Below are 27,118 nucleotides of genomic sequence, written 5' to 3'. Positions count from 1 at the left end.
ACCCATCTCATAATTTCTTAATTTGAGTCAGCAATTTTATTTGATTTTACCACTACCGACGGATGTTTCCGTGGGATGTTCAGGAATTTCTTTTTCGCAGCCGTACCGCCTCCATCCCTTACCTCGGCAAAGAGATGCGACACGGTCCTCGGCACCAGGGTCCGAGACCGAGGAATTCTGCGATGGTAATCAAACTATAAAAGGAGCAGCCGCCCCCCCTGCTTTCATCACTATCAACTCAAACAAGACAACATGGACGCTTCTCCTCTTTACTACTACGTTCACAATGAAGTCCCCGAAGCCAATGTGCGTCGGGCGATGGTGCAGAGACGGGTGGGGACTTTCCTCACCAGCGCTGCCCCCGTCATGGTGGGCTACGCCGTGATGAAGATGGCTATGACTGCCTAAGTATGGTACACAATGTGACCATCAATTCTTTTTTTTTAATTGGGATATTGAAACTGGTGTTCAATATGGGCAAATAGCATGGACTTTTATAGCATAATATAATATGATTAGAACAAATCTGTAGACACTACTATCTAATGAGAGTTTGGAAACTGTTTTAAAGAACCTGCAAGTACAATTTCGGCCTGAGAGGGGTATTTGTGTTATCTCGCTTCAAATATACGTGTTGGGACTAAATTGTGGGGGGGCTATTGTGGGCGGTGCATAATGATTGCAGCGAACGCAAACCCCTGAAGTGGTGGATGTGTAACGCGACACGGGTGACCCACAAACCCTTGAAAGTCAGCGCCATGAATTTCGCTGCTATTAGAATTGCTGTCTTCAAATCTAGACAGGGAGCAGTTCTTCTGTCTAAAACCAACTTTTTATACGAGGTTTGATAAAGCAATTCTTCCCCTCTTTTGATAAGAGTCACTCGCGCAGTGTAGCCTATTGTTAGGAGGAACACGCAGCCATTGTACTGATACCACTTGCAACATCTTAGCCTCTCTCTGTTGAGCAATCACTCAACTTGCTGGGCTCTTGTGCGGGAAATCCTGGAGCTTAAGTCCGATGATGTAATCGACACCTTATCTACAATCATAATATAATTCAAATATACTTAATCATACATTTTCTACAAACACATTAGGAAGCTTTAGATCTTGTTGAAAAACTTTTTCAAAGACAGCAGCTTTTTAGCCTTCGACGACAGCTGTTCCAGGCTCACCAGCAGCGGCTTATCGGGGCTTTGCTTGCCAAGATGGTGGCGGTGGTTGTGGTGTCCTCCTTCAGCGGCCTTCGCCGTAGTCAGACCACCCAGGGACAGCACCACTTTAGTACCACCGGCGGCAGTAGACTCGATGGCCTCTTTCTTGGCGGCGCTGCCCAGGTTTTCGACAGCAGTGGCGATTTCCTTAGCTTGTTCCTTGGACTTCTCGATGAACAGCGCGTACTCTTCCTTCAGGGTGTGGGCCAATTCGTCGGCATTTTTAGGCGCGGTTTCAAGCGAGTGCGATTGGGTCACGGTCTCCACCTTTTTCGTCGCCAGTTCGAGGGTTTCCACAACGGTAGTCTTCAGGCCATCGGCCACCGTTTCACGCAAACCCTTAGCCTTATCGGCAATGGCAGCACCGGTGGCATCAAGAGAGCCGTCCTTGGGAATTTCCTTCACCACTTGAGTAACCTTTTCGACACCTTCGGGAGTAGCCACCGTCAGTTCGGTGACAATGGTTTTGATGCCATCAGCAGTGATTTCCTCGAGTCCGCGAGTAGTCAGAGTGGGGTTGCCCTGAGGGTCCTTAGTGATGACAGCCACGGGTTTGATTTGCGAGCCCTGAGACGAACCCGAAGCGACCTTGGAAGCAGCAGATGAGCGAGGAGAGGCAGGCACAGCGGCACCACCAGCGACACCAACAATACCAGCATCAGAAGCACCAGTTACGGTACGAGCAGTGGGACCAGAGCCAGCGGTCGAGCCAGCAGCACCAGTAGAGGAACCAGGGGCAGTTTGCTTGGAGGAACCAGCAGCAGAACCAGCAGAGTGGCCACCAACGGGCACGGAAGTACCGGTAGCATTGATGGGTGCTTGCTTAGAAGTAGCGTTGGCAGGGACTTGCTTCAGAGACGAGCCAGCGGTGCCAGAGCCAGTGGGCTTAGCGCCATCAATACCTTCACGAGCATAAGTGGGTTGAGAACCAGTGGGAGCATTGACGGGAGTTCCGGGGATACCAGAGGTAACATTAGACAAACCAGAAGTGTGAGCACCAGAAGAAGTACCATGAGCACCGGGAGCGCCGTTGGCGGCACCGGTGGGAGCACTAGTAGACCCGACGCCAGTGTGGGAGGCAGCACCTTGCTTAGCAGCGTTGTCAACAGGAGTGCCGGAGTACACCAGCAGGGTATTCAGGGTGGGCTCAGTCACCAACGCCTCGCGGTGTTGAGGAATAGCTTTCGATTGAGTCGATGGTTGAGTCTGGTCTTGCTTCGAGGGGATCACTTGTTCGTTGTTGCTTGTCGGGGGTAAATCAGTCACGTGCTTGGATCTGGTGTCGAATGTAGAGAGAGAACCGTCAGGGTTGGTGATGATGTCGTCGTCCTTAGTCATCCGTCTGCGCAAGCCTTCTTCAATACTCGGTTCAGTGATGGTGTGGGTACCGCTGTTGGGGTCTTCCACGATGGCGACGCCGCGGTTCTTAACGGTGGAAGTGCCATCAGCCTGAGCTTCGCGAGCGTTAAAGCCTTGAGCCACCACTACTGGTTCCTGTTGTTGACGTTGCTTTTCCTTCGAGTCATCGTAAGAAACATGCTTTTGTTGATGCTTTTGTTGTTGCTGAGCCTTGTGCTGCTTTTGCAATTCGCCCTGAGTCTTGACAATCAACGGTCCTTGTTCCAATGCCTTCAGCGCCGTGCTCTGCTTCCACACCGGGGCGTGGCTGTCGGCGGGGATCTTGAACTTGGATTCCAAGTGCTGCTTGTAGAAGTCACGTCTCAACTTGATGTCAGTGTCGATGAAGTCTTGGTCGTGAGCAATGTCAACGAACGACAACAACTTGTTGAGGGAGTGGTAGGCGATGAGGAAGCCGTGTTCCAGCACCAACAAAAGCAAGACGATCTTGATCAGCGACTCCAAGTTCACCAGGGCGTTGTTCAACGACCACTGGCCGGAGGGCTTGGGGGGAATGGTGCCGTGGCGGTAGAATGCGGTGACCACCGGCAGCAACGCCAGCGCGATCCAGGTGAGGCCAAACAACGCGTAGTTCCAGGGAGCAATCAGGTCCACCCGGCGGGGGATGGGGGGTTGCTTGAACTTGCCCAGAGTGACGGTAGCAAGGTCAAGACGGAAGGTGATGAGGTTAAAGATGGCACAGGCGATGGGGGCAAGCGGCCACACGGGGCCAAACAAGATGAGGTAGCCGTACTGGGTAACGAGGCCGCGGTAGTTGGTGTGGACATCGAACTCAGGGAGGGTGACCAATTGTCTCACGTGCTGCAAAAACGCGTGGTCGTGAGGGTCGTCATTTTTGCCCACCACTTGGTTGAAGCTGTTGACGTTGTACTTCACTTGGTTGATGATCACGGGGACGACGTACTTGGTGACAAGGTTGATCACTTGCGAGGTGACGATGTAGAAGAAAAACTGGTTGGTGAGACGGTGCTGGTTGATCTGGAAGTCGCGCAGCAGCTTGAGCAGCGCCACGTAGCGGTAGTAGAAGGCGTTGTGGTCGACCTTGCCGTCGATGTACAGTCTCAACACGTCGAGCTCGGGCTCAAGAAGGTGGGCGAACGGCAAGTAGATGAACAGGGTGATGATGAGGGGCACGTACAGCGTCAAGAAGTTGAGGACAAACCCCTTGACCACTTTAGACTTTTCCCGCAGCTTTTCGGTGTCGTGGCCTTCCCAGTCGATGAACTTACGCTGGACAATGTCGTACACCGCCAGCAAGATCGGCACGAACCCCACGATCAACACCGTGGGGATGAAGGTCAACACCAGCTTGAACGGACCGTCGTAGATGTGGGTAAGGAAGATCTCAATGACAAAACACAACAACTGGTACAGGACCAACACCGCGGTGAATCCCAAGGCCACGGGGGTGAACGCCAACTGCTTGATGAACCGTTTGGCGTCAAACGCTTGCACTTCCGACGCGGGCCGGTTGGTGTTGATGCGGGCCAATTGCTGCTGGTGGTCGTCGACCCGGTGGCAGTGTTGGATGCCCCATTGCAGCACTAACCCTTGCTGGCGGGCGCGCCACAACGTGATGAAGAGGAGCCCCCACACCAAGTTGATGAAAGTGTAGGACAACGAGAACACCTTGCGGTGCCACAAGTAGCCAATGGCGCCGAACACGGAAAGGTAGCCCAACCAGGTGATGTAGAACTTGGCAAACTCGAAGTAGAGCCCCACCTCGGCGCCGTAGGTCGCCGTCACCGCTTGCAACGCTGGCGGCTGAGCGAGCGCCTGCGCCAACGGCTTGGCCTTGGCGGCGTCGGTGGCGGGGAACACCGCCAACAAATTGGGGTAGTGGGCCCGGTCAATGGCTAACCCACCCACCGCTTCCGGCGACGAAAGATAGGTGTAGATAATGCGCAACCGGGAGGCGTCGGTGGTGTCCTTGGCGGTGACACCCACTTCAAAGCCTCTGACCATGTCGTTCTGGGCCTGGATGTCCAATTCCTGGGCGGCAAGTTTGACGAAGATCAACAATTGGTCAGGGGCAGCGCCGGCGGCGGCGACGACGGCGAAGCCGCCCTTGCCGAGGACGGTGACCAAGCGGTCGTACTCCTTGGCGTTGTACTTGACGCTGAGCACGTAGTCGGCGTCGGCGGTGGCGACGCTGTGACTGGCAGCGGTACTCATGGCGAGGGCAATTGGGAGGAGGGAGGAAGTGTCAATGCCAGCAATATTTCACCGCTAAGGTCGGCGCATGCCCGGTTGCGAGCGCGGGCGCCAATTCCACCACCCGGAGTAAGCAACCGAACAAACTATGGCTTGCGCTAGGAAACACGGAGGATACGGCAACCATCGCCGCTGCCGGGGAAACCGCCACAAACTACAGAATAGGCAATTACAGGCAAGTGTACGTCGTCAATCGAAGTGAGTAGTAGTGACAATCGGGTGGTTGTCAATGGCTCGTAACAAACCAAAGGGGGCGGTAGCTACGTGCGAGAGGCCAGCGGGCGCCTCAGTGGAATTTCTGCTCTAAGAAGGCCGGGTGCCGTCGCGTGCGAGATAAAACAGCGCACCCCGTTTGCGGGCGATGACGTTATACCCCTGAGATAGAGAGGGGGCGAGGTTTATGGGCCATGTGCAGGTCCGCTGCCTCGATGGCTGCAAATGAAAAAATCGTAGTAGACGCGTGGTGGAACGACACCGCCACAATCCCCATACTTCCGCAAACGGATTATGAGCGTATATAATAGTACTCTAAAATGAGTCGCTACAGAGAGTCGTGGTCACATTAATCGTTATATGTAGGCAGACTATATCCGGGTGGGAGCCAACGGCATCCGCTTCTTGATCGGAGACACGTTCTCCTTATCTCTCAGCTCCATCAGAAGGCGCAAGTTCGTCGACCGCAGCATCGTGTTGATGATGAAGTTCTTGTCCTTGATCGTCTCTTTGAGGGTTTGGTTCTCTTCCTCTAGTTCGCGGATCCGGGCTTCGAGCAGCGGCAGCAGTGCCTGGGGCGATTGCAACGCCAGCTGGAGTCTCAGCTCCAAGTGGGAGATGTACAGCTGGTTCTCGGCATTCTCGTGGTGCACGCGCCGGGCGTACTCTTCAAGCAGTTGGATCGCGATTTGGGGGACATCGTCCATCTTAATGATGGCGTTGATCGCCTCATTCTTCAAAAGCATCTTTTCCGTTTGGCGGGTATCGTTGAGGCGGATCCAGTGTTCGAGGCGTTCGTTCAAAATCCGGTTTTCCGCTTCGAGTTGGGCCTGGCTACCTCCCTGAAGTGGGCTACTGGAGTGAGAGTTTGTCGCCATAAACGGGTTGGGGACCTGCTCCTTCAATTGCTCAATCTCGCGTCGTTGGGCTTCCACCTGGGCACGAAGCTCTTCCACCACTTGGGCATCCACCGCTGACGAGTAACGACGCTGTTGTTGTTGTACTTGCACTTCCACTGCTTTTGCCCGAGCAGCAAACCGAAGCGAGTTATGGGTCTCCAGCACCACCCCTGGCGTCAGCAGCCCCAAGTGGATGGTACACAAAATCAGCACGAGGGCCAGCCCCGAGAGCGACGGTTGAAGCAACCGCGTGAGCTTGGAATCACGGTAGTTGATGTGTTCGCCCTGATTGGCGCTCAACTTGGCGATGACCGTGCCCAATGCAAGCAACAGCTTGTTGATAAACAGTCCTTCCTTGCGGCGTTCAGCATGCAACGCTGCTTTCTCCAGTCCCGCCAAGTCACAGAGGGTCAATGTGGTGAAGCGCGGCTCCGATCCGTCACAGGTCTTAAGGCGAAGCTGGAGGATCAGGTGCAGTCTCAGCAGGCGGGCATTAAAATCGGTGGACCCAGTTTTGCGGTGGACGTCACCGCTTTCAATAAGCCTAAGCAATTGGTCGCGTGAGTGGATTTGAGGCATTTGCAAACCAACAATCTTATTGCCGAATTCGCGGTCACTGCGAATCTGAAGATCGCTGTGGTGGCCAGGGTTAAGCAAGTCCAATACTCGTTCGTTGTAGATCTCAAAGTACAGCGCCCAGAGTTCGTAGGTGGCTCCCGAGGTATCGTTCTCAATGTGGTTAAATATGTGGTCCGCCGCCAAACGTACCACCCCGGGATCTTGGGCATCGCCTTTCATCGTCCACGTCTTGCCCAGCCCCGTCATCCCGTAGGCAAAGATCGTCAGATTGTAGCCATCGGCGACAAACTTCTCCACCAACGGCTGGCAACTGCGCACGTACACTTGGCGATTGGTGACGTTTAAGTCGCTGAATACATGGTCAAACTGGAACATTTGCCCGTCGTCTTTGTGGACAATCAGCACGTCCCCTAACCGCCACGGCAGAGGACCACTACCGACATCGGGATTGGCTCGGATCGATACCGAGATTGACCCCGTATAGGGGACGAACGGCACTGGTGTCAGGCGGCCCAGCCCCAGTCCCAGCAGCAGTCTCAGCGGCGGTCGGGCCATGGGCAGCGAAAACTGGGGCTGTTTGAATATCGACAGCTGCTGGGAGGGGGGTCTCATCTCGGCCGCCATCAGCGACATCAGACGGCCCAACGTCGAGCGGGATCGCCGCGGAGTCGTTCTCGAGGACATCGACGACATCGGGGGCGATTGCGGAGGGGTATCGAGGTTAGCGTGAGGTATGGGTGCGGGTTTTATGGCTTCTGGCGTAGGCAACTCCACTTGTTTACTTCTGTGCCCAATCGGGCAAATTGGCATCGAGGGTAAGGCATGATCTGATGACGCGAAATTCGTCTCCCGGATAGTGGCTAGCGATGCCATTGCGATCTAGAGCGATGCCGTGGGTGGGGATTAGGTTAAATGGAATCACTCCAGGCGTTGGTGTAGGTAATTAATCGTTATTAGGGATCGCGATAGCACGTTTAGGGAGTGGCGGTTTTGTGCCGCATTCAGTCTAATTGATAACAGTTGCGTGTGCGGCTGCTGTCACCTGCAAGTAATTTGGGTCACGAATGGTAAGCTGAGCCCCCGTAGCCCAATACCAACTTGCCACAGCAACAAAAACATTACCACAACGTACTTTCGGTTTTAAGGGAAACGAAAGAGCTGCTCAAAGTTTTCTTTATTTCAAAATTATAAAGTTTACAAATGGGCCTATTCATGAGGGGAGCTCATCAATTACAGTAACACCGCGATAATTCGATCTAATATAACACATAATTCGTCCTCTACTACCATCCTTTATGTAGACGTTTGTGGCTGTGACATAATTATTGATTTTGTGGTCTGATAAAAAATGATCAATAAATTACATAAATTACAACTTAGATGTCTTGCTATTAACTGACAAAAAAATGTATAGTCTGAATCTCCCTTCCACTATTACGACTATATATTCATGGGAGGGTGGTGGCTATGTACGTAGGTAGCGCCCGTCTATCTGTATTGAAGTTTACCTCAATTACGCCGTAGGGGTCTGGCCCCAGGCGTACACCTGATGCAAAAGCGCGCGCTGAGTGTCGTCGATCTCGCCAAACAACGTCTGGTAGCGCTGGGCGTTTGTCTGTTGTAAAGAGTCGATCGTTTTCGTCAACACCGTGAACACGTTGATCTCGTCGATGGGCGTCAACTTAAGCGCTTCCATCTCCGCTTCGTCAACCTCGTACTCGTCGTCGACGTCGTCATTAGGGTTATACTCGCGCACATCCTTAGACAAGATCTCTTGACGAGCCTTGATGGCCCCAGGCAACGCGGCGAAGTTCGAGAATAAAAGGTCGGTGAGCTCCAGCACGCAGTCGACGGGGACCACCGATAACTGGTCCAGACGCATCATCAGCAACGCCGCCAAGATCTGGAGCTTGCACCCATACACACTCTGGAAGTCCTCCAGGTGCTTCACCCAAAGGTTAAGGAACAGCGCCACAAATTGTTTGTCTTCGATGAACTTAAGAGCGATGTTAGCATCGGCGAAAATGGCAGAAAACAACACCCGTAAGATCAGCAAGTGGTGCAACATCATGCCGTCGAAGGCGTTTTGCTCTTCGTAGTCCATGAAAATGCTAAAGATCTCCTCGAGGAACGCCGGGAGCACCGGCGCCATCTTGTTGCCAAGCGCCAAGATCACCAACTCCAACATCTCAAATGCTTTGTGGGCAAACACGCCGTCGGTGCCCTGGCGAAGCACGCCCGTGCAGAGGTTGATGAGGGATTGCACGTGAGGCGAGTCAATCGACAAGCTCTTAAACCCGTAGTTGACCACCCCTTCGAAGAACGGGGTGATTTGGTCAAAGTACTCGTAGGCGTAAGTGTCAAACGCGTCCACCACCAGTCGGTAAAGCTCCCACATCGTCGGCAGCATCTCATTGGTGGCGTAGAGAATCAGATCAAGAATCTCAATGGTTTCGGGAAGGAACAGGACGAGTGCGTTGTCGAACACAAACTTCACCATATCCTTGACCACTTGCTCCATCTGGCGTCCTAACGAGGGGTTATTGCTTACAGTATTGATGAGCGTAGTGAGGGTCAGTAAGATCCCCAACGCCTGGTACTCTTTGTCCAAATCGGTCGATTGTTCGGGACTGTACCCGTTCTCACCGAGTTCAGTAGCGAGAGTGACGAAATGCTCCACCAATTGCTGAGCCAATTGGGTAGAGAAAGGCTCAAGCACTTTGCTGAATTTCTCCACAAATGTTTGCATAGGAGTAGTTAAGATTTCCAGTTCAAACTTCTTCGACATCTCCAATAACAGCTCCATAAGCTGAGGTGCTTGTGGTTCCACTTGCTCGGCGATCAGCGGCACTTCCACAAGGGTACACAACGCCGGCACTGCCGTGATGCGGATGGGGAACTGCTTTTGTTGTTGGAAGCACTGGACCACGGCTTCGAAGATCTGCTGGCTCACTTCCTTATTGACGTAGCGGTGGTCAAACATCAGCAACATGTCGCAGGCTCTAGCCGTCAACCAAGGGAAAGTGTCCATGGTCTCTTGAGACAATTCCGGGTAGACAAACGTCGTCAACATTTGGTCGACCTGATTGAGGGAGGCAAAGTCGGGGTGGCTGATGATGAAGGAGATGGTACTGAGGATGCGCAACGCCCCTTCCACTTGTTTCGCAATCGCAGGCAGCAGACGGTCCTGAGCCCTCTGAGCCAACACTTCGTTGACGGCACCGATGATGACGTTACCGGTCTCGTCAAACCGCTTGTTGGCGATACGGAAAATTAAGTTGATCAGCGCCACGTCGGAAGTGTTAGCGTCTCTTGATAAGTCGAAAAAGCGACGGATATATTCGTCAGGATCATCTTCGTAGAGCTCAATGGTTTCTTCAGAAGCATTAAGAGTGGGGAACACCACGTGCTTAATCACCGCTTCAAGCTTGTCGCTGACAAGCAGCCACGCGGGGGTTTGCACTAACTGTTCGATAAACAGGATGAGGTAGTATAACGCCCCTTCCAGAAGCCACACTTCCTTGGTACTCCACCGCTCGATGATTTTCCAGTATGCTTGTAAGATTTGCGGGACAAAGTTCTCGAGGAAGTAAGTGGCGAACTGGCCTTCCTTGTCTTTAGTGAAGAACCCGCCACCATGACGACTGAGTAAGCGATGCAAGTTACCGAAACACCATTTCACCGCTTTCACCCACGGCAATTGCGAGCGGTGTTCCACGTCCTCAGCAAGCACCGAGGGAGGTAACGGGTGGTTGATGACATCGATCTGTAACTGACACCATTTACCTAAATTAGAAAAGTCTTTAAGGTAAGGGGGTAATTGCATGCAGCTGACAAACTTAAAGATTTTGAGGATCAAGTATAACATCTCCGCCAGCTGGGGCAGGTCCAGCAGCACGAGGCGAGGCACAAGCTGTTCAAGCAAAGGGAAGGTCTTTTCCGTGATTTCATTGACCACGGGATTACCGCCGCTCAGCTCGAGCCCGTCCCAGCGGTAGTTCTTAGTATACTCAAACAAGCAGATGAGACCCACATAGACGTGGTCGGTGTTGGAGCCGTCACCGATGAGGTTGGTGATGATGTCGCCCATCTGCTCCCACTTGTCGTAGGACAAAATCGTGTTGAGGGCGCTCAGCAATTGGGAGCGGATCTGGGCAATTTGGTAAGTAGCGATAAGCAGCGTGATCAATTTGTTCTTGACCAGGTCCCGTTCGCTGACGGGGATGGTCAGCGAAGTCGCCGGCTTGTTGTCGGGGGGAAGCCAGTGGTGGGCGACACGGTTTTTGAAGAAGATGGCGGCGGCGATCTGGGTGCCCCGGTCGACCGACGGCTCGCCGATGATGGCGAGCAAGTTGGTGGTGAAGTCGGGGGTTTGCTCGAACACCCGGAGCTGGGACTCGGCGTCCTGGCGCACCCTGACCTCCGCGTCAAGCGTGTTCCGAAGCGCGGTCAACACGCTATGGGTGGTGTCGTCCATATAGGGCTGGTATGAGGGCGTGAGGGCAGGCGACCGGTGCTCACAAAAATTTGTGTGGTGCGCGACTACGGCGACGGCAAGATGAGACGGAAGGAGACAACAACAATTAGGGGTTGCAATAGGTAACTAGGAGTAACAGGAGGAGCATGAATGCGTATGTTTGGTTCGAGCGTGTGTTTTGTGTGGATCGTATTTTGCGATAAGGGTCCCGCTTTTGGGGCCGGGACCGGGGGGATTTGTGGAGCCCGCTCAGAGGAACAGAGAGTATTAGTAGACATGGAGAAACGACAGCCGACAGGCGCTTGTAAGATGACGTAGACGACGAAAACAATATATCGGGTTTCGGATAAATCTCAATATTCCGAGGACCGACAGACTGTAAGGGGTAGTATAGCCACTACTCTGGACTTTCCCCGTAAATGCTAGCAACTGTTTGTGATCCGTTCTGCGGACTCTCTGGCTCCGGCGTCCGCTACGCAGGGTAATACGCGGCCTGTGCAAAAAGCTAGCAATGAAAAAAAAACAGAAATTATTGAGATAGGAAGTGTGAAAAATGTGATAGAAAAGGTAGAAAGTTTGTTTAGGAAGCTCTGCTAGGAATGTAAATGCCAAAAGCGAAATGTGCCAAGTTTCTGCACCTGTCAAACGTAGATTGCTACCGCTGTATTGTTGTTTGGTCCTGATGTGAGACGAGGAAATATTGTGGCGTTGGTAGCCCCAGGTGGGCCCTCCCCTGATGGGCGGTGTGCCATTACTAACGTGCCGGTGGCGTTGGCGCTAATTAGTAACTCGACATGACGCAGATCAACGCTGTCCGCTTTGCGTTTAAGGTGGGGCATGCATTGGGCGATGGAACAAATCAAGAGCATCGGCACGCCAACTTTAGTGAGGCACCATGAAGCGGTGTGAAAAACCCGAGGCTGGAAGAAAATGGCGGGAAAGCCGGACACGGAGGGTGATGGAAATGATAAGCTGCCAATCATGAGTGGTACGCCGTGTCGGGGGCGACTTCGGAGACGGGGATAACCTCGTTTAGTTTGCGGAGTTTAGGGTTGCAACTTATGGTTTATTGTTAGGCGGGACGGTGTCGCTTAGGTAAGCGGCAAAATCCACTCACCCCCATTAAGCCCTCAACCACCAGATGCAGCCCGAACCAACGGCGTACCCACAATTTGCCGAATGTCCGTTTGCGTGCGATAATTTCTCACACGGTGAGGACAGTGATGACCAACTTTTGCCACTATCAGCACCAGGGGACCATTGCCTAATTGGCTACCTTGATACGCAAACCTCTCTACTCCAACCAATGCCTTCAATGACATATAATTCAGGCTAACGACTACGATGAGCAACGGATTAACGTTCGCATGTCGTATTCACTCGCAGTAACGAGGTAGCGATGAGGGGTACCGGATGGAGGTCCGTGAAGGCCCGGGGGGGCAGACACTTTCTCTAAGCGGCAGTGCCGGGGCGCGCCGAGGTGCGCGCGCGCTTATCGCAGCCTCATCTCGCGGGCCGGACACCCTAGCGGAACTAAATGAAGGGGTTTGACCAGGTGGAGGTAACCCTCGACAACACCCGCCACTACATGTGGTACAAGCGGCACGACGGTCTGGACCAGCGGGCGCTCTTCGTCGTCAACCTCCCGGCGGCGGCGTCGTTGGCCGACGTCAAAAAGTTTTTCGAACGGGTCGCCATCGGCGCCACCATCCAAGAATACACCCCCAGCGTGCTTCTGGATTATCCTCAGGAGGTATGGGTGAACATGCTGAGGTTGACCAGCGACCTCGATCTTTCGGTGGATCTGCCAAAGTACCGCCTCCCTAAAAACAGCGCCATCGTCACCTTCGTCGACAAGAGCGCGTGCCAGTTGGCGGTGCTGGGGCTTAAGAAAGTTGGGGAAGTTGAGTGGCCGCTGGCGGGGGCGATGGCCCACTATTACGCCCTGAAATACCAGGCGAAATACCGCGACGCCGAAGAGCTCGCCGTCGAAGTGCTGGAGGCGCTCGCCGAGTTCGGCAGCGCCGAGCGCCAGCTGATGCAAAACTTACAGAAACCGTTAGTCGACGACGACGGGTTCACCATGGTGGTGGGGCTGCACCGCAAGACTAAACGGGGGTTATTGGGCAAACAGAAGTTGGCGCAGACGGTCGAGCTGACCAAGGCGGCAGCGAAACTTAAAAAGAAAGAAAAGGAAGATTTCTACCGCTTCCAGTTGCGACAGAGAAAGAAGGAGGAGATGAACGACTTGTTGCGCAAGTATAAGGAGGACCAGGAACGGGTGAAGACGTTAAAGGAAAAGAAACGCTTTCGTCCTTATTAACACTATACATAGAGCTTTAATATCATTACGAAACTGTCCCCGCTCCAGGGGCTCCTAGTATTATAATCAAAAGTAAACGTTAAAAGCACTTTGAGCTTTGCGTGGGAATTTGATCGGTGGAGGCGGATCCTCGGGGGTCTACTAGCATTTTTTTTTTCCGGGCCGCATGCACGTTGGCGCAGTTGTTTAGATATCGAAAACCGTGTGTTTACGGTTGTGACGTAAGCGACGGAATTGTGACGTAGAATAACCACCGGTTGCTAATTTAGGCGGGGCAGAAAAGGAACGACGGCGAGGGGTACGGGCTTAGCATTTGCCAGATAAAACGCCCATTATGACTAATCGTTATCGCTCAGGTTCCGCGGGAGCCGAGGACGGTTATGGCTCAGGGGGGCGGGGTGGTTATCTGATTGATTACCAATACCGAGCGATCAAGAGCCTCTCCGTTTGTGGCATCGCCCTTTTCATGTCGTGGAAGCGAGCCGCTTATTGTCGCATTGTCAGCTGCCCGTTAAGCAAACAAAACACGAAGACCGATGACGGATAAACGGTAGGCTTAAGCAACCATAGTAGTTACGATTTGTAATTATGATTCAGCCACGGCGGAACGGATTGAGCCAAATTCAGAGCCAAATAGACGCCCGTAGGAGGGTAGCCGGGTGAAGCCCCGGGGATGAAAAGGTGGTGGATGGGACGCTGCATGTGACCGGCGGCACCCGTGAGCGTCTGTACTCTTTAAGAGCACCCTTTTTCGCATCGACCCTCCGATCCGAAGCCTGAATTTGCCGCTGACGTAAGCACTGACCGAAGCCTGCAGCGCACGCTCCGTCGGGCTCCTTCCCATTTGAGCGACACCACCGACAATCCGCGACGGCCGTCGTCGTCTCCGTTTCCGTGGAAAACTGACCTCCGGGTGAAAAGTAGGGCTATACCATTAGGAAAACGTCGTCGCTTTCACCACTGTCACCACCTCCCCGAACCCTCGTCCCCCGCTAGCATCAATTGAAGGCCGACATTTATTTATCTCAGCCACACGATTCAGCCGCAAACGCACGTTGCACGTCTTAAGGTGGGTTTATCTCCGCCTGTACCATGCATGATTCTGGACCCAAATCCTTTCGTAACGGGCGAGAGCATAGGCACCGCAAGCGGCGCCCTATATAACCTTGCCGGCCCCCTCATAATATGGCTTACTTAATAAATCGACAACCATGAGTCTACCCCTGGATCCCATCGAGGAGAAACTGGTGCTTGCCGAACAAGCGGTCGACTACGGCAAGGTGCTGCCGCGGTCCGACCCCGACGACGACGACGAGTGGGAGCGCCAGGAGCTGATCCGCCGCGAGAAAGTGCTACTGTTGGACTACGACCCCGACCACTTCGACCTTGACGCCATCTTGGAGGCGTTTGTTGAATTGGCGGGCTCCCAGGGCATCGAACTGAGACAGTACGGTATCACCGTTAGAGATGTCACCCTCCATGGGGTCGACGAACGGTTCACGGTGATGCCCACCGTGGGCGACTTGATCATGCTTCCCTTGACGATTTTCCGTGCCGTCAAAGCCGGCAGAACCCCCACGAGAAAGATTTTGCACAACGTCAACGCCATCGCCAAACCGGGTGAATCAGTGCTTGTCATCGGTCGTCCCGGTGCCGGGTGTACCTCGTTCCTTAAAATGGTTTCCGGTACCGACATGAACATGTACAAGAAGCTTGAAGGCGACGTCCGCTACGACGGCATTCCGCAAAAGGAAATGAGAAAGCACTTCCGCTCCGACGTTATCTACGACGCCGAACTCGACGTCCACTTCCCCCACTTGACCGTCGAACAAACGCTCAAGTTCGCCGTGGCGTGCAAGACCCCCAACTTGAGAGTGAACAACGTGTCTCGCAAGGAGTACATCAACCGGATGACGGAGATCTTGGCCACTGTCCTCGGTTTGCGTCACGTGTACAAGACCAAGGTCGGTAACGATTTCGTCCGGGGTGTGTCCGGTGGTCAGCGTAAGCGTGTCTCTATCGGTGAAGCCATGGCCTGCCGGGCCACTTTATCGTGCTGGGATAACGCCACCCGTGGTCTTGATGCCCTGACGGCCCTCGAATTCGGTAAGACCATCCGCTCGTGCACCAACTTGTTGAGAACCACCGCCTTCGTCACCGCCTACCAGGCCGGTCAGTCGTTGTACGAGCAATTTGACACCGTCACCGTGTTATACGACGGCCATCAAGTGTACTGGGGCCCCACCACCGAGGCCAAGGCCTACTTCGAGAAGATGGGGTACAAGTGTCCTCCCCGTCAGACCACCGCCGAATACTTGACTGCCGTCACTGACCCCCTTGGTCGGTACAAGGACGAGACCGTCTCCCACCGCATCCCCGAAACCGCCGAAGAAATGGAAGCTTACTGGCAACGCTCGCCCGAGTACGCTGCGTTCATCGCCGAGATTGACCAGGCCAACAACACCATCGACCCCACCCAGACCAAGGAAATGCTCCAAAGATCGTTGTTCCAGGAAAAGCTGAAGCACCACCGCAAGAACTCGCGCTACACCATCGGCTACTGGCCGCAAGTGGCGTTGTGCACTAAGCGGGCCTTCCAGCTTATCATTGGTGACATCCAGTATCCTGCTACTTTGGTCGTCGCCGGTATTGTCCAGGGTTTGGTCTCCGGTTCGCTTTACTATAACTTGAAAGACGACGTCACCGGGGCGTTCTCCCGTGGTGGTGTGCTTTTCTTCGCTGCTTTGTACGTGTCGCTTATGGGTTTGGCCGAAGTCACCGCCGCCTTTAACAACCGTCCCATCATCTTCAAGCATAAAAACTATCTGTTGTACCATGCGCTGGCCGACGCCATTGGCCAGTACATTTCTGCCATCCCCGTTGTCGCTGCTAACTCCATCACGTTCTTGATTGTGCTCTACTTCTTGACCAACATGAAACGTGAGGCCGGACCGTTCTTCATCAACTTGTTGTTCCTTTACTTGCTACAGTACGCCATGCTTTCGTTGTTCCGAGGTATCTCTGCCATCTCCAACGCCATCTCCATGGCTCAGGGTATCGCCGGTTTCTTCATTCTCGTGACGTTGTTGTACTCATCCTATATGATTCAGCGTCCCGACATGAAGGTGTGGTTCAAATGGATATCGTACGTCAACCCCATTCTATATGCGTTCGAGTCTATGATTGCTACTGAGTTCCACGGACGGAAAATGGAGTGTGTCGGTAACTATCTTGTACCTCACGGTCCCGGCTACGAAAACTTGCAACAAGGTACCCAAGCGTGTGCCTTCCAGGGTTCGGTTGAAGGTCAAACGTGGGTATCGGGTGACAACTACTTGAAGATCACTTACGAGTACTCCTACGGCCATGTGTGGCGTAACTTCGGGTTCATGTTTGCTTACATCTGCTTCAACATCTTTGTCACTTGTGCTGGTGTGGAAATCCTCAAGCCGATTAAGGGTGGTACCGACAGACTTATTTTCTTGCGTGGTAAGGTCCCCGATGCTGTTGTCCTCGCTGAAGAGCAGAAAAAGTCCCCTTCCGACGAAGAACTGGCCCTCGACGCTGTTGCCCTGACTTTCGACGCCGACCGTGAACCGCTGACTCCCCCTGACGCTTTGTTTCAGGACTTGAAGCTGAAGGACTTGTTTGCTTGGAAAAACATCGACTACGTCATTCCCTACGATGGTGGCAAGCGTAAGCTTTTGGACAACGTTTTTGGTTTCTGCAAGCCCGGTACGCTTACCGCGCTTATGGGTGAATCGGGTGCCGGTAAGACTACCTTGTTAAACACGTTGGCTGGTCGTAACGACATGGGGGTTGTCACTGGTGACATGTTGGTCAACGGTCAACCTTTGGACGCCTCGTTCTCTCGTCGTACCGGTTACGTGTTGCAACAGGATATCCACGTGCCCGAAACTACTGTTCGTGAAGCTCTCTACTTTGCTGCTCGCTTGCGGAGATCGCCTCGGGTCCCTGATGACGAAAAGAGGGAATACTGTGAAAAGATCATCGATGTGTTGCTGATGCGTGGTTACGCCGACGCCGTCGTCGGTGTGTCTGGTTCTGGTCTTAACGTCGAACAAAGAAAGAAGCTTTCCATTGCGGTCGAGCTTGTGGCGAAGCCGTCTTTGCTTCTTTTCTTGGACGAACCTACTTCCGGTCTCGACTCGCAATCGGCTTGGGCTATTGTTAAGATGCTTCAGGACTTGGCTGCTGCCGGGCAATCCATCTTGTGTACCATTCACCAGCCTTCGGCTACGTTGTTTGAAGCCTTCGACCGGTTGTTGTTGTTGAGAAAGGGTGGGCAAATGGTGTACTTTGGTGACATTGGTAAGAACTCGCTGACTATGATCGAATACTTCGAGGAAAACGGTGGCCGCAAGTGTGACCCCAGTGAAAACCCCGCTGAATACATGTTGGAAGTGATTGGTGCTGGTTCCACCGCCTCCCAGGATGCTGACTGGCACGAAGTGTGGAACAACTCGACGTTGAAAGCCAAGGAAGAAAATCTTTTGGATCAATTGGTGTCGGAATACTCGAACCAGCCGCCGCTTGACGAACATGACGCTAAGGAATTGAAGCAAACCTACGCTGTTAACTTCATGCAACAGTTCTGGATTGTCTTGAGTCGGACGTGGATCACCTTGTGGAGAGACCCCGAATACGCCATTTCCAAGTTTGGTATGCAAGTCGCTTCTGGTTTGTTCATTGGGTTCTCGTTCTGGAACTTGCCCTACACCATGGGTGGTGCTCAAAACGGGTTGTTCGCTGCCTTCTTGTCGCTTGTGGTTGTTGCTCCCATTGTCAACATGATTCAAGGTAAAGCCATTGCTGGTCGTGAGTTGTACGAAGTTCGTGAACGTAAGCTGAGAACTTACCACTGGGCCAACATGATCTGGACTCAAGCCGTGTGTGAATTGCCTTACTTATGGTTGGGTGGTCTTTGCTACTTTATTGGGTTCTACTTCGCCACTAAGGCTCCCACTAACGCGTCTCACGCCGGGTTGTTCTGGTTGAGCTACGGGTTCTTCTGTCAAACCTTCGCCGTCTCCTTCGCCCTCATGATCTTGTACTTCTCCGCTGACTTGGAAGTGGCCGGGGTGCTTGTTGGTTTCCTTTACTCGTTCGTTGTTGCCTTCTCCGGTATTGTCCAGCCTTACAATTTGATGCCTGGTTTCTGGAAATTCATGTACCGTACCACGCCTTACACCTACTACGTTGGTAACTTGGTCCTGTCGATGTTGCATGGGCGCAAGATTGTTTGTGCTGACAAGGAAATGGCCCACTTTACCCCTCCCTCTGGTCAAACCTGTGGCGAGTACATGAAGCTGTACCTTGACGCTGTTGGCGGCTACATCAAGGACGAGTCTGCCACCGACATGTGCAACTACTGCCAGTACAGTACCGCCAACGCTTACATGGCCAACTCCAAGATCTACTTCCACGACTACCCAAGAAACATCGGGTTCTTCTTCGTCTACACCTTCTTCAACATGTTCTTGGCCATGGTGTTGTACTGGGTATTCCGGGTGCACGTGTGGAAGAAGAAGTAATCATTTCATTGCTTTTCAATGTTAACCACTTTATATACTTGATACCTAACTAATAAGATATACTAATGAGCTACTACAAAATAGATTGGCCGCAAACTTTGCTTGCACTCACTGTCATGCTCGCAATTGCATGATCCCAACAAATATTGGGGACCAGGACCATAAGGGTTTCTGTGTCAGCAATGTTTAAGCGCATAATCCACCCCAAAGTAAGAGCAATGAAGTTAGGCGCGGTGGGGAGGTTTTCACCGGTCCACAAGAAAAACTCGCATTTGTACACAGACCACCCGTTCTTTTCAAACATCGGAGACTTTCCCGATTTGGATCAATCTCCAGATGCGTCCGTCTGTTTTTCTTTTTTCGCAGATCAAAACCACCACAACCACAATACCATTAACCCCGCCATGATGATTGCAGCCTTGTACCCCGTATACGGCGTTCTCCATTGCTTGGCTCATCCCTCTCTTCTTACCATGTTTGCCGCCCGAGTGCTACCACTAACAATAGTCATTTCAATTGCCGTGTACGTGGCGGTATTCACTATACTCTACCCTCTCAAAGTGCTCTTCTATTCCATCCTCCATGGCCCTTTAGGTGTCATTTCGGCGTTATTCAACTCAATCTCATACGGCAAGTGGCTCATTGGCTATGTGGTCACAGCCTACATCATGCCCCCTATTCAGCGTAAAGTGTACCGCCAATATTGGCTTCAATACTATGGACAGCCGCCTTACAACTCCCCAAAAGTGCCGTGGACGCCCTATGCCACCAGCCAAAGTATTGGGATCTGGATCCTCAGTCTAATCCCCATCGTTGGCGTCTACTTAGCGTTACTTGTTTCGGCTCCTAACAAAGCCAAGCGGGCCCTCACCATGTGGCACCAAATGGATCCCACCATGACCAAAGTAGAAGTCTCTTTCGGTCAATTGATGGCGTATGGGTTAGTGGCACAAGTGCTCGAGTTTATGCCGATAGTGTCGTGTCTATTTATGTTCTCTAATGCTGTCGGAGGCGCGTTGTGGGCAGCCGACGTCTACTCAGTCAAACAAACAGTGTCGACGCAGCCAAAGCCCGCAGCGACACCGCCTTCGTTTGACGACGAGAACTTCAGCCGTAAAAGGAAACCCGCGCCCTCGTTGTGATAAATATCACCATCCTCCTCGTTGAACAACACCGTGCCAAAGATACCCAACTCCAGTAGAATCGTCTCAGAGAACACCTCAGAGTTGCGGATAACCAGGTTCGGGTGCTGCTGAGGGTTGATCAACTCCATCAAAATGTAAGCCTCCCACTCCTCTTTCGGTAACTTCTCTAAAAACTTAGGGATATCTTCCTTGTAGACGTTGTTGCCACCGCCTTCTCTTTGCGGCTTGAGCACAAATTTGAGACACTGCTGCGAGTCTTGAGCCCATTCACGAGCCTTCAACCCTGCCTCAGAATCGTCCATGGGATAAATGTTAACGAAAGTCAGTTGCACTTTTTCAATTGCCTCTGAATCTTCGATAAATTTGGCAAGAATCTCAGGGTTAGTGAGTTCCTGTTGTACTTTCTTAGCCCCCGACAACTGAGTCAAGATCGAAGGGCACTTGATCGCAAGCGTCTTTTCCGCTTTAAGTCTACCTTCCCATTCAATTTCCGACCCGTATTCCTCGGGCCCGTACCCTGAACGATAGTACACCACCGACACTTGGTCCATTGTCAGCTTGACATATAATCTGTCTTCACGCACCGAAGTCTTAGTGGCAAGCTCGTTAAACGTCACTCTGACCAGCTTCACTCCAAACTCGTTCAAGAGAGCGTATTCAACGTGGCGTTGGTCAAAGCAGTTACGTTCATTGGGTTGGACGACAAATAACACCACCGTTTCGTTATCAGGTTTCGTAAGCTCACCGTACTTCTCGTTGGCTTTGGCTAACCCGCGAGCTAACTCGACCGTCGACGGCAGTACGGGAATCACATCCTTATTGTAGTATTCATAGGAGTAGTTGTCATCGTAAAACCCTTGCGAATTAAGGTAATTGTGCAACTGACCCACTTTCGTTGACAACCCACCAAACAGCACCAGCACCGTATTAAACTCAATTTGCTTGATGGAATTGGTCTCAGTGTCGACCATATAGTCCAGACGGAACAACCCAAGCGACACTCGCTGCACGGGTTTGCCGTCCACCAACGACTTTTGGTAAGTCTCAAAGAGTCTTCCAGTGAACTCAGGGTCGTGGGCGCCTAACACTTTGATCACGTCGACAAGCCACTGCTTTTTCAGCACCACATTAGCATAAACTTGATTAAATGGTTGTTGGACGGCAATGGCGGCGTTGAACGCCAGTTTGGGGATGGGAGTAGGGAACAATGTCACTGGGGCGTTAGCAACGACGTGGAGCGACTCGTATCCTGGAGGATACATTGTGAGCCCATTACCAAGCGACCATTGGAGGAGCGCCTCGACCAACAAGTCACGGTTCTGTTGGGAGAGCGTTGGAAAGGGAGGGTTTGTCATGGTGGCGTCCCGGTGAAGTGTGGAGTCAATGTCACGTGAAGCGCAGTCGTCGATGGAATTAACGATAGTAGAGGAATTGACAGCTATTTATGAAGCTGGTGGGTCAGAGGTGTAGAAATGCTCGTTCTGCTGGTATGTTTTAGAATTACCTTTGAATTTAGTCTATTTATCATGATGGGCTCTTTGCTTACTGACATACTACGAGAAGTCGATCAAGCCCGGTGTAATAAGTCAATCACAAACGAACTAGTGGTGCTTTTACCTTCATTTCATTGGTAACATCAATTGTTTCTAATGATGACAAATAGAGACAGACTTCCCATTACGTACATCGTGGATGGATCCGCACGCTAATAAAGAACATTAAAATCTGCTCGATCAGTGTTACATGATAGTCCATGATAAATTGTGGTTTTTTTATCATTACTATTACTATCTACTCAATTAATTCTGGGTAAAATTGTCAAGTACTGTCCCTATACTTTGTTCCATGTACCTCACTTATTGCCACTCGCCACTCGCACCCGCAGACCACATCCACTCTACGCATCTACACATACATACCCTACGCCCCACCCAATGTTCTCTGGATTTGGTGGCGTGTTTGGCGGCGGCTTTGGCATCCCCGCTGCCTCAAATAAGTTCGAGGAGCACTTTCGATGCTACCCCGTGCTGATGATGGGAGACGGCATTCGTAAGGATGACGCCAACTTCGGTGGCAAGATCTTCTTGCCGTCGCTGGCGTTGAACAAGTTGACGATGCTCCACATCCGGTACCCCATGCTTTTCGAATTGACCAACGAAGCTACAAATACCCGCACCCATCTGGGGGTGCTTGAATTCGTTGCCGAGGAAGGGCGAGCCTACATTCCTCAGTGGATGATGGAAACATTGGGACTTAACCCCGGTCAAATCGTGAAGATTGCCAACTGCGACTTGCCGCTAGGGCGGTTCGTCAAGATTGAACCCCAGCTGGTGGACTTTTTGGACATCAGTGACCCCAAGGCGGTGTTGGAAAACGTGTTGCGTAAGTTCTCCACATTGACGGTGAATGATGTCATTGAAATCAACTATAACGACCAGAGCTACGGTATAAAAGTGCTTGAAGTGAAACCCGATGAGTCGAGTCACGGGATTTGTGTGGTGGAAACCGATTTGGAGACTGACTTTGCCCCTCCCGTGGGTTACGTGGAACCCGACTATAAGCTGACGCTGGTATCGAAGCTGGCAACCCCAGCCCCCATTGACCCGTCTAAAGTGAACCGCGGGGCGGGGGCCGCCACCATGGCCAAGCTGATTAACTACGCTAACTTGGTGTCTAACGGTAATAAGTTCCTGGGGTCAGGACAAAAGCTTTCCGGTAAAGCTGTGGACCCTAACCAAGGTAAGAAGGTGCTGGTGGACGACTTGGACCCCGATGCCCCAGCAGTGCCGCTTGACCTTCCTCCCAACCAATTATTCTTTGGGTTCCCCGTGGTGCTCCCGACGCCGTCGCCCACTGACGACGAACAACCCCAGGCGACGCGGCGGTTCGAAGGCAGTGGCCAGCTGCTTCGCCAGAGCCGCAAACGCAAGGGTCAGAACGACAACTTGCCACTGCCCAAGGCACAAAAGCTGCCGCCAGAATACATTGAGATCGATTAAATGAGGTAATACTATATTACTATGCGACAAAAAAACAACTGTATAACTTACTCGGGGGTGGTCGAGGGCAAGAACACGTCGTTGCCTTGTTCGATCGCCCGCTTAGTGTGGTAAACAATGTCCTTCAGTTCCCAGGGGTAGGCGATCCACACGTCGGGCACCTTGCGGGCGGCAAAGTAGGTGCTGTCCATGATTTCCTTGGGCAAGTCGGCGCGCTTGGGCTTTTGCTTGTCGTGGAGGACAAAGATCCCGAACTTGGTGTCGTTGGGGTCGGCACCCTTGGCCGCGGCCTGCTCGGCGACGTCCTTCTTGAGCTCGGAGACGGCGTAGTGCAAGGTGGTTCTGGTGTCGTCGACTTCGTCGATGATCAACACGTTCTTGCCCACCAAGTCGATGTTGGATTGGTGGTAGTCGATCCACTGGGTTCTGACGACCTCGGTGCCGACGGTCTCCACCGACGAGCCGGCAACTTCTTCGTACAACGAGAGGATGATGGCCATGATCCGGATGTTGGGTTGGCCGGGTTGTCTGAGGAAAGTTCTCAACATTCTCGCGGGGATGAACCCACCACCCCCAATGGCGATGATGAGGTCAGGGTTGAACTCCTTGATGGTGTCGGCAGCCTCCTGACACAACTGGTGGATGTTGTTGTAGGAGATGTACATTTTGTCGTCGGCGGCGCTCATGTTTGGCAGGGCGGGCTTGGTGGTAAGCGAGTGTAAAAATTCCTGGGCCCTGGCACAGATAGCGATGCGATGAGCTTTGCGAACGGCGACGTCATGCAGGGCGATTGTGGCGGGCTAGCCGGCGGGGAAGCGGCGGTGTAGGTGCTGATATATGTCCGACATAATCTACAAAATTTTTGCAGTAATGGGTATTGATGGTTTAGCTGGATGGTGGTACTGTTTTCTATAGATTAATCGATATCAGTCGGGGGGTCGTGCTGACATAAGCGCGCAATGACACGATTGTGCGTTAACCGTTATCCTTGCTTAGGCCACGTCTCGAGAGGTATATCAGGAAACCTAAGTTCAAAACTACTAAATACAATTTTTACCTATCAATTAACAATTGTCTCAAACCTCTAACATACCCATTAACTCAACTACTTTCTTGCAATTTTAATTGAGCGTTATCGGGGGCCGGTGTTGCCTCAGGCTCCTCCATACAGGGGTCACGCACCTTACCAGTGGCAATAGATTTGATTGTCCCTCGTTCGACTTTTGGCTCCACCCCCCACAAACCTGCACCATTGCCCATGTGTTCGTCTGGATGTGTCAGTGACATCTTTCTCGTGTGCTTGCTGGTGCTCTTTCCACCCCTCCCCGTGTGGATCCGCCGAGGGTTCTGCTCGCAAGACCTGCTTATCAACGTGATCCTCTTCTGCCTCGGCTACTTCCCGGGGTTGATCCACCTGTGGTACATCATTGCCAAGTACCCTCCCTACGAAGAGACACGTGTCTACTACATCTATAGACTGGACTTGGAGCACCAGACGCCGCGGTCGCTCCCCCACGGTCCGGGCGAGGCGGTGATCGTCTACACCGACCAGCCCCAGCCACAGCCCCAGCCACCGTACTCGATTAGAAGCCACCACCAGGTGGCCGTGGACGCTCCCACCCCCCAGCTACCTCAGCAACCACAGGCGCCGGTAGCCAATGACCCGCTGGTGCCGCTCCGGTCGCCCCTGCCTCGCACGCGGGTCGATAACTACGGCTCCATTAATAAAGGTGCCAGTGGCGATCCACCCAGCTACGAGGACTCCAGCCGGCGATAAAGCAGGGGAAGTCTGCTGCTCTCATTTGATATGTAGATGTAGTTGAATCGAAAACTGATCTCGACATTTGTGTAATTAACCGCATTAGTTAGCAAACGCTAAAGGGAAAGGTCGATCCGCACAGATGACTATCTCGTGGTCCGAATCGTTCAGCGACTGGTGGCACGCCAGCCGGGCTCTCCAGCACCCCACCACCCCGCAATTAGTCTCCGACCCCCGCTACGTGGCCGCTCGAGCGAGGATCACCGACCTCGAGCGGCAGCTCTTGCTGGACGCCATGCCGGCGGCTGCGGGACCGCAGTGGGACCTTATCGACACCGAAGTGGCCCCGGGAGTCATATTCCATGAGTGCCGGGTATTCGACGACAGATATCCCGTAGAACGGCACGTGGTGGTGGTGCACGGGTACATGGCGGCCATGGGCTACTTTGGTGGCAACTTGGCGGCGTGGGCGGTGCCGGGAGTGGTGGTGCACGCGATCGACTGGCCCGGGTTCGGCAACCTGAGCCGGCCGAAGTTCCCCGATTCGTTACTAGATGATAAAGAGAAGATTAGCGACCGAATTGCCCAGGTGAAGGCGGTCGAACGGTGGTTTATCGACCATCTCGAGACGTGGCGACGCACTCACAATATCGCTCAATTCGACCTTGTCGGCCACTCCATGGGCGGGTACCTCGCCGCCTGCTACTACTTGGAATACGGCACTGATATCGTTACCAAGCTCGTGCTTTTAAGCCCTATGGGCACCGAAGATAGTGCCTTCAGTCTCATCGACGGTAACGACATTGACGGCGCCGGAAGTGTCGGCGCGCACCCCGAAAGCAGAGGCAACGACCCTCTCGAAGAGGTGGTAGGCACCGAGGACGAGCGACAACAGCTCTGGCAGCGGGTCGGCGGTCCCAGCTTCCCCAACCATGTGATTGTACGCACCATTTGGCGCCACCACTTGTCGCCAGTGGGGCTTCTTAACTACTGCGGACCATTATCCTCCAAAATGCTCTCATTGTGGACGTACCAACGGTTCGCCCACAACCCGCCCGAGGTCATCCACACCCTCCACGCCTACTCGTTCGCGATCTTCTACCAGTACCTGGGGCTGGGGGAGCGAGCAATTACGAAACTCGTCAACGCTAACATCCTTGCCTATCTACCGCTCTGCCAGCGAGAGTTGCCGCGGGCTTTGGCCCGCAACCATACCCCCACCTTAGTGATGTACGGCACTAAGGACTGGATGAACAGACGTGGCGGCGAACACTTAGTCAACGAGATTGTCCAGGCTGGCGGTGACGCTCAATACAAAGAGATTGACGGCGGTCACCATATGTACTTGGACAACCGCCACGCCACCAACGCGGCGGTGGCGCAGTTTCTAGGGCTTAATCTTGACGATGGCGTCGTCACCAGCAATGATGCCGCCGCCACTGCTTAGACGCACCCATTAGCCATCGCTCGAGGTTTGAGGGGTAGGAGATGGCCCATTATTAGGAGCGCTGCTTCCCCTAGAGCAATGGGCCGCGATTGGGGAGTCGGGAGCAGCGGAGTGCACACACGTGTAGCCCGCCTGCATAGAGACGAAATTCTTTTAGTAGTGCGCATGCGCGACTCCATCGGTATATAACGAACGCGGTTGGCACCCGATATCGACGAAATAGACACTCACCCCTCGGCATGGCAGAGTTTGGCGGCAACACCTCGACCGAGGACCTCTCGTTGCCCAAGGCCACGGTGCAGAAGATCATCGGCGAAATCTTACCCAAAGACATCACCATCTCCAAGGAGGCCCGCGAAGCCGTCACCGAGCTCAGCATCGAGTTCATCGGGTTGCTCTCGACAGTGCTGAACGACATTGCCGAGAAGGAAGCGAAGAAAACCATCGCCAGCGACCATGTGGTCAAGGCGTTGGAGGAATTGGACTTCCACAACTACTTGGAGATCATCAACAAGGTGTTGGTCGAGCACAAAGAATTGCTCAAGGGTAAGGAAAAAAAGAACAACAAGTTCCAGAACCTGGGGTTGTCGGAAGAAGAGCTTTTGCGCCAGCAGGAAGAATTGTTTAAGAAGTCTCGCGACCGGTTGAATAACACCGTCTCGTGAGCAGGAGCCTCGGTACTGGCTACTGTTGCTCCTCTACCCCATCAGGGTAAGTTGGTACCGTTATTGGGAAAGTTGAATTCCCGGTGACACCACCCACGCAACCCTCCTGTCGTTTAAGCGTATCGCCTGGGGCGAACGTCCAGAGCTGGGATCACGGCGTCAAAGCTGAGTCCTAGGTTCTTCAGTAGTAAGTGGGCCGATACTCTCT

At 52.9% G+C, this 27,118-nt stretch overlaps 11 protein-coding genes across 11 annotated transcripts; 6 read left to right on the top strand and 5 right to left on the bottom strand. All coding sequences in view use genetic code 12, as the record gives it.

The window, feature by feature from the left end:
• Positions 1-1,105: 1,105 nt before the first annotated feature.
• Positions 1,106-4,810, bottom strand: IST2 (Ist2p; the record flags this gene model as incomplete). Its single annotated transcript, XM_034158442.1, has 1 exon — positions 1,106-4,810. One exon carries the CDS (start codon positions 4,808-4,810, stop codon positions 1,106-1,108), a length of 3,705 nt encoding a protein of 1,234 aa, XP_034009687.1.
• A 623-nt stretch (positions 4,811-5,433) lies between these two features.
• KIP2 (Kip2p) lies at positions 5,434-7,233 on the bottom strand (the record flags this gene model as incomplete). The annotated part of the gene is made up of 1 exon (XM_034158441.1): positions 5,434-7,233. One exon carries the CDS (start codon positions 7,231-7,233, stop codon positions 5,434-5,436), a length of 1,800 nt encoding a protein of 599 aa, XP_034009686.1.
• Positions 7,234-8,053: 820 nt separating this feature from the next.
• DIURU_005456 (uncharacterized protein) lies at positions 8,054-11,017 on the bottom strand (the record flags this gene model as incomplete). Its single annotated transcript, XM_034158440.1, has 1 exon — positions 8,054-11,017. The coding sequence occupies one exon, from the start codon at positions 11,015-11,017 to the stop codon at positions 8,054-8,056; it is 2,964 nt and encodes a 987-aa protein (XP_034009685.1).
• Positions 11,018-12,554: 1,537 nt separating this feature from the next.
• On the top strand, positions 12,555-13,340 carry DIURU_005455 (uncharacterized protein; the record flags this gene model as incomplete). The annotated part of the gene is made up of 1 exon (XM_034158439.1): positions 12,555-13,340. One exon carries the CDS (start codon positions 12,555-12,557, stop codon positions 13,338-13,340), a length of 786 nt encoding a protein of 261 aa, XP_034009684.1.
• A 1,211-nt stretch (positions 13,341-14,551) lies between these two features.
• SNQ2 (ATP-binding cassette transporter) lies at positions 14,552-18,895 on the top strand (the record flags this gene model as incomplete). Its single annotated transcript, XM_034158438.1, has 1 exon — positions 14,552-18,895. One exon carries the CDS (start codon positions 14,552-14,554, stop codon positions 18,893-18,895), a length of 4,344 nt encoding a protein of 1,447 aa, XP_034009683.1.
• A 1,033-nt stretch (positions 18,896-19,928) lies between these two features.
• Positions 19,929-21,395, bottom strand: GSH2 (glutathione synthase; the record flags this gene model as incomplete). The annotated part of the gene is made up of 1 exon (XM_034158437.1): positions 19,929-21,395. The coding sequence occupies one exon, from the start codon at positions 21,393-21,395 to the stop codon at positions 19,929-19,931; it is 1,467 nt and encodes a 488-aa protein (XP_034009682.1).
• A 579-nt stretch (positions 21,396-21,974) lies between these two features.
• DIURU_005452 (polyubiquitin-binding protein) lies at positions 21,975-23,039 on the top strand (the record flags this gene model as incomplete). The annotated part of the gene is made up of 1 exon (XM_034158436.1): positions 21,975-23,039. One exon carries the CDS (start codon positions 21,975-21,977, stop codon positions 23,037-23,039), a length of 1,065 nt encoding a protein of 354 aa, XP_034009681.1.
• A 47-nt stretch (positions 23,040-23,086) lies between these two features.
• Positions 23,087-23,725, bottom strand: HPT1 (hypoxanthine phosphoribosyltransferase; the record flags this gene model as incomplete). Its single annotated transcript, XM_034158435.1, has 1 exon — positions 23,087-23,725. One exon carries the CDS (start codon positions 23,723-23,725, stop codon positions 23,087-23,089), a length of 639 nt encoding a protein of 212 aa, XP_034009680.1.
• A 572-nt stretch (positions 23,726-24,297) lies between these two features.
• Positions 24,298-24,816, top strand: DIURU_005450 (YqaE/Pmp3 family membrane protein; the record flags this gene model as incomplete). Its single annotated transcript, XM_034158434.1, has 1 exon — positions 24,298-24,816. One exon carries the CDS (start codon positions 24,298-24,300, stop codon positions 24,814-24,816), a length of 519 nt encoding a protein of 172 aa, XP_034009679.1.
• A 124-nt stretch (positions 24,817-24,940) lies between these two features.
• On the top strand, positions 24,941-26,245 carry DIURU_005449 (uncharacterized protein; the record flags this gene model as incomplete). The annotated part of the gene is made up of 1 exon (XM_034158432.1): positions 24,941-26,245. The coding sequence occupies one exon, from the start codon at positions 24,941-24,943 to the stop codon at positions 26,243-26,245; it is 1,305 nt and encodes a 434-aa protein (XP_034009678.1).
• A 239-nt stretch (positions 26,246-26,484) lies between these two features.
• NCB2 (negative cofactor 2 transcription regulator complex subunit) lies at positions 26,485-26,910 on the top strand (the record flags this gene model as incomplete). Its single annotated transcript, XM_034158431.1, has 1 exon — positions 26,485-26,910. One exon carries the CDS (start codon positions 26,485-26,487, stop codon positions 26,908-26,910), a length of 426 nt encoding a protein of 141 aa, XP_034009677.1.
• Positions 26,911-27,118: the final 208 nt, after the last annotated feature.

This window comes from Diutina rugosa (genome assembly GCF_008704595.1).
Source record: "Diutina rugosa strain CBS 613 chromosome Unknown scaffold9_size288278, whole genome shotgun sequence".
In the NCBI taxonomy this organism is placed as follows: Eukaryota; Fungi; Ascomycota; class Pichiomycetes; order Serinales; family Debaryomycetaceae; genus Diutina; species Diutina rugosa.
The sequence above is the reverse complement of the archived record's forward strand: the minus strand, read 5'-3'. Positions and strand labels throughout refer to the sequence as shown.